Below are 5,112 nucleotides of genomic sequence, written 5' to 3' on the forward strand. Positions count from 1 at the left end.
ATTGTAATTAAATCCAACAAATATTTTTTTAGTGTATAACTTTAATAGGTTTAAAATGATAACAATTGAATAATGTCCCCTACCGAAGGCAAGCTCCTATCCCGTGCAGTTCAGGGGTAGTCCCACTAGCTCTTCTTTAAGGAACAATAAGTAAAACTATCTTGCTTTGGGTTTTTATGTCCTCCCATAAGGCTTAACTGGTGAAGCCTCCACCGTCCTAATCAGTGGCATATCCAGGGTATGCTACATGCCCTGGGCGCCACTCAGTGGGTCAGCGAAGGTTCACCAACCCATGGAGAGAGCTTTTTTGCTCCTCCACCATCGAGCGGGGAGATGTGTATGGTCCATACACATCTCCCTGCTGGGCACTTGGCAACTTGGGATGCTCTGGCAGATGTCCCGGTCAAGCTCCTGACAACCTGTGATGTTACTGGTGGCCAGGAGCAGGGCGGGACACCATAGGTGCATTTCCTTGCAGATATGACTCTGCTCTTACTACAAAACAATTTTCAGTTTAATTTCCTCTTCCTTGTTCCCAGAATGGCGTCTGCTGCTCTAGGAGATGAGATGAGCTGCTCCATCTGCCTGAACCTTTATACAGAGCCGGTGTCCCTGAGGTGTGGACACAACTTCTGCCAGGGCTGCATTGTGACTGCTCTGGATACACAGGAGGGGTCTGGAGTTTATACCTGTCCGGAGTGCAGAGAGGAGTCTGTGGAACTTCCTACAATGGAGAAGAACAGGAAGTTGTGTAACATTGTGGAAAATTTTAGATCTACACAAGTAAAAGAGGAGAAGAGTGAGATCTTCTGTACGTATTGTGTGGATTCTCCAGCAGCAGCCATTAAGACTTGTGTGCAGTGTGAGACCTCTATGTGTGATAAGCACCTGACAGCCCACAACAAGGCAGTGGACCATGTGTTGATGGAACCCACCATGTCCTTCAGTAGTAAAAAATGTTCCATCCACAAAAAGCTTCTGGAGTATTACTGCTCCGAGGATGCCGTCTGCCTATGTGTGTCCTGCTGTCTGGTGGGGAAACATAAAGGGCATGAAGTGGAACTTCTGGAAGATGCTTTTGAGAAGAAGAAGGAGAAGCTGAGAGGTGTCCTAGGAAAACTGACTATGAAGAGAGAGGCAACTGAACAGAAAATTCTAAATCTACAGGACCACACGAGGGAAGTCCAAACAAAAGAAGATGATGAGAAGAAGAGAGTCACCGCCCTGTTTGAGGATTTCAGGAGACAGCTGGAGGTCCAGGAGCAGAAAGTCCTGAGTGAGATCTCCAGGCACAGGGAGGAGATCTCACTGTCGGTCATTGATCTTACCAAACAGTTGGAGATACAGAAGGATGAGTTGTACAGGAAAATTTGTCACATTGAGAAGATATGTAACATGACCGACCCAATAACTGCTCTACAAGATCCGGGATCAGATACTGATGAAGTCCTACAAGATCAGGTCTCAGATACCGACAAAGTCCTACAAGCTCAGGTCTCAGATACCGACAAATTCTTACAAGATCAGGTCTCAGATACCGACAAAGTCCTACAAGATCAGGTCTCAGATACCGACAAAGTCCTACAAGCTCAGGTCTCAGATACCGACAAAGTCCTACAAGATCAGGTCTCAGATTCTGTTGAAGTCCTACAAGATCTGGGATCAGACACAGGTGACCGGAATGTGGAGGGAGCTTCTGTGCGTGATCTGGATGATTTCATGATCTCACTTGTGCTGCATAAATCTATAACAGCTCTTATCACTAATATGCAATTAAAATGCAACTTCTGTATCCAGGATTCACCGGATCTGCTACTGGATGAAAAAACTGCCCATAGAGCTGTGACTTTATCCGATGACCTGAGAACAGCGTCCTACTCTGAAATATATAAGAAAAAAGCAAAATTACCAGAGAGATTTACAAAAAATGAGCAGGTGATGAGTATGGAGAGCTTTTCCCATGGGAGACATTACTGGGAAGTAGAGGTCAGTGACTGTGGGGACTGGGAGGTGGGTGTTTGCTATCCCAGTATAGAGAGAGGAGGAGAGGAGTCTTGTATTGGGTGTAACAACAAGTCCTGGAGTTTCTGTACATATGAAAACAGTTATAAAGCTATGCATGACTCTCAATCACAGGAGGTAACCGTTGAGCCTTCTGTGCAGAGATTGGGATTATATTTGGATTATGAAGCCGGCCGTCTGTCCTACTACCAGCTATGTGACCCCATCAAACACCTCCACACCTTCACCGCCACCTTCACTGAGCCCCTCCATGCTGCTTTGTATGTATGGGAGGGAGCCTGGGTAAAGCTGGCATCTCCGGTATTTTCTGTAAAACCATAATGTACTATTTATTTCTAGTTTTTCTGCATTTTGTGTCATCAATACAACAATAAGGAGGGTGGAATCATCCTGGAAATAGTAGCAGCTAAGACAACTAAAGGACCATTGAACGTAGAACATAAACTGGTATAACCAGAAGGAGTTCCTGACAACATTCCCAACGATGTGTGATCATATGTGTTTTAATGTCGATAAATACAAAGTTATGCACTTTGGTATTAAAAATAAGCAAATGGGTTATACAATTATGGGTATGCCGCTGGGGAAGTCTGAAATGGAGAAAGATTTGGGGGTCATTGTAGACCACAAACCTAATAATAGATTACAGTGCCAGGTTGCTGTAAGTAAAGCTAGTAGAGTCCTGTCCTGCATCAAGAAGGGAATGTTTTGCAGGGGCAGGTCTATAATTTTGCCACTCTACACATCAATGGTTTGGCCTCACCTGGAGTATGCGGTGCAGTTTTGGGCACCGGTGCAGAGAAGGGATGTCCTTGAGCTGGAGAGAGTCCAGAGAAGGGCAACCAAACTCATCAAAGGGCTGGAGGACCAGAGCCATGAGACAAGGCTACTAAATTTAAATATGTTTACGTTAGAAGTAAGGAGATTAAGGGGGGACATGATTTTCATGTACAAAATGTTCAATAGTCATAGCAACAAACTCTTTAAGATTAATTCCGTAACAAAGACCAGAGGACACCACCTAAAACTGGTAGAAAAAAAATTAAAACACAAGGGGCGAAGGAGGTTCTTCTCAGTCCGCGCGGTTAGGGTCTGGAACTCGCTACCTTAAGCAGTGATTTCCGCAAATAGTGTGGAATCATTCAAGAAGCTTTTGGACGATTTCCTGAGAGACCGTAATGTACAAGGGTACAGGTACTCTTAAGAATGAGATGACGCAGGGACCTATATACACACACACACACACAATAGGTTGGACTTATGTCTTTATTCAACCTCAAATACTATGTAGCATCCCCTTCTATTATCTCTTATCATTGCTTAAGAGCTGGTTCACTCCAGCCCCAGTGTGTTCCGGCACGATTGACTTCAATGCAACGCCACGCCCCCTCCCGCCCCAGAACCCAGTGAGCCGGCAGTGCGTTCTGGCATTGAATGGGGCTGCTGTGAAGTACCCCTAAAACTTTCTGTGATCAGAGAGAGGGACATCATTTAGGACAAAGTTTGTAGGAGAAGGACGCACCCCCTCTATACAGGGCAGGAAATAATGATATGCCGATTTTTTATTTTTTTCTTCATTACTTTTTCCTTTACACGGGATTTTCAGAATCAGAACTGCCGTCATTTAGAGGTGATATACAATCTGTAGTGCAGTATAAACACTTGTGTTAGACAAAATCGCACATTTTTACAGACAACTATCGTATTTGCCATCAATTCAGTCCTGGTCCCACCCGCAGTCCACCCCAGTAATAGGGAGGTCCCGACCAGAACCGTATTATTGGATTGGCCTACCCAAACCCCCTCCTCTAATTATGTGGGGACCGCCACACTTTCAGCCTCCGATCACTCAGTGAATGCCTTATTGGGTGATGGGGCATGAGCAGTCATTTAAAAAATGATGACCTCGAGACATGGCCCAGGACACACCACCATCAGAGCTGAGGTGCAAGATGCGGGACTGTCCTGGGACAACTGGCATCTATGGGTCTATACCAGACTCTAATGAAGGGAAAATGAGCTGGAAGGAGGGATTCGGTTCAGAAGTAAGGACGATCCCTCCAAATCGGGGACTGTTGGGAGCTACGTCTTCTTCCATTTCCCACTTTTCATTGGTAAATACGGCCGCTAATAACTGCAATATGTCACAATAGCGAGCACCGACCTATAATTTCCCCCTCCTCTTTTAGATTGTAAGCCCTCAGGGGCAGGGCCCTCCTTACCATCTTGTCTTGAATTGTATTGTAAAGCGCTGCGCAAACTGTTGGCGCCATATAAATAATATAAATGTAATAATAATAATAATTATGGGTTTCCTTTTATAAACATTTGCATGGCGGTAGTGCCCCCAGATGGCGCTGACAAGTATAGGACTTTCCCACGCTCGTTAGCGCCACCTAGGTGAATATTTTATATATCTTCTCACTGATATGTCCGAACTTGTTACAGAATCTTTATAATGTTACAATGTATACGGAGCGTACTTGTACTATTAATGCAGTGAGATCCTCATGTATATCGGATGTATACTGATTTGTCTTATGATACTAATACAGATATTAAAACTGAAATCAGCTTTTCAAAATGCAATAAACAATGTAAACGTTTCAAAGCTTGTGTTGGAATTTTGTGATTTAGGGTTGGAGGGGGCGACTTAGATCACACGGCCACTACGAGGAGCATTGTGTGTATATCATATGGCAGACTTCAATCGTACAGACCCTGCGTCCGCTATAGTTATAATTGCTTGTATGTCACAGGCTAAAGTTAGAGCCGAGCCAAACTCCAGGCACAAAAATATCCATTCATATATATTCCTCATGGGATTGTGTGTGGTCTTTGGTTGCCTTCTGTCTCTGGATTGGGGCATGTTGGGGGTCAATTTCCAAAGACGTACGATGGACAGCGATACCTTGCGCATGGTCTGGCCTCCCTCGTCCTCTGATCTGTGATAAAGACCATCCACACAAAGCAAAGTATTCTGATGAAGGCTCATAACACGCGTGTGCTGGGAAGCGGAGTGCTGACATGAGCCAACATGCGTTTCTGTATTGCCTACAGACAACAGCAAGTGCCAGCTGATACAATGCA

The 5,112-nt window shown here is 44.7% G+C and overlaps 1 protein-coding gene across 1 annotated transcript in view; it reads left to right on the forward strand.

Annotated features, from left to right (window-relative positions):
* The first annotated feature begins 540 nt into the window (after nucleotides 1-540).
* LOC108801597 (E3 ubiquitin/ISG15 ligase TRIM25-like) overlaps nucleotides 541-5,112 on the forward strand; it is a 5,485-nt gene continuing 913 nt past the window's right edge. The window contains exon 1 of the mRNA XM_018573488.1: nucleotides 541-2,139. Within this exon, the coding sequence (XP_018428990.1) occupies nucleotides 541-2,139 (1,599 nt within the window). The remainder of the gene's footprint in view (nucleotides 2,140-5,112) is intronic.

This window comes from Nanorana parkeri, unplaced genomic scaffold, assembly GCF_000935625.1.
Source record: "Nanorana parkeri isolate BGI_ZX_2015 unplaced genomic scaffold, ASM93562v1 scaffold2399, whole genome shotgun sequence".
NCBI lineage: Eukaryota > Metazoa > Chordata > Amphibia > Anura > Dicroglossidae > Nanorana > Nanorana parkeri.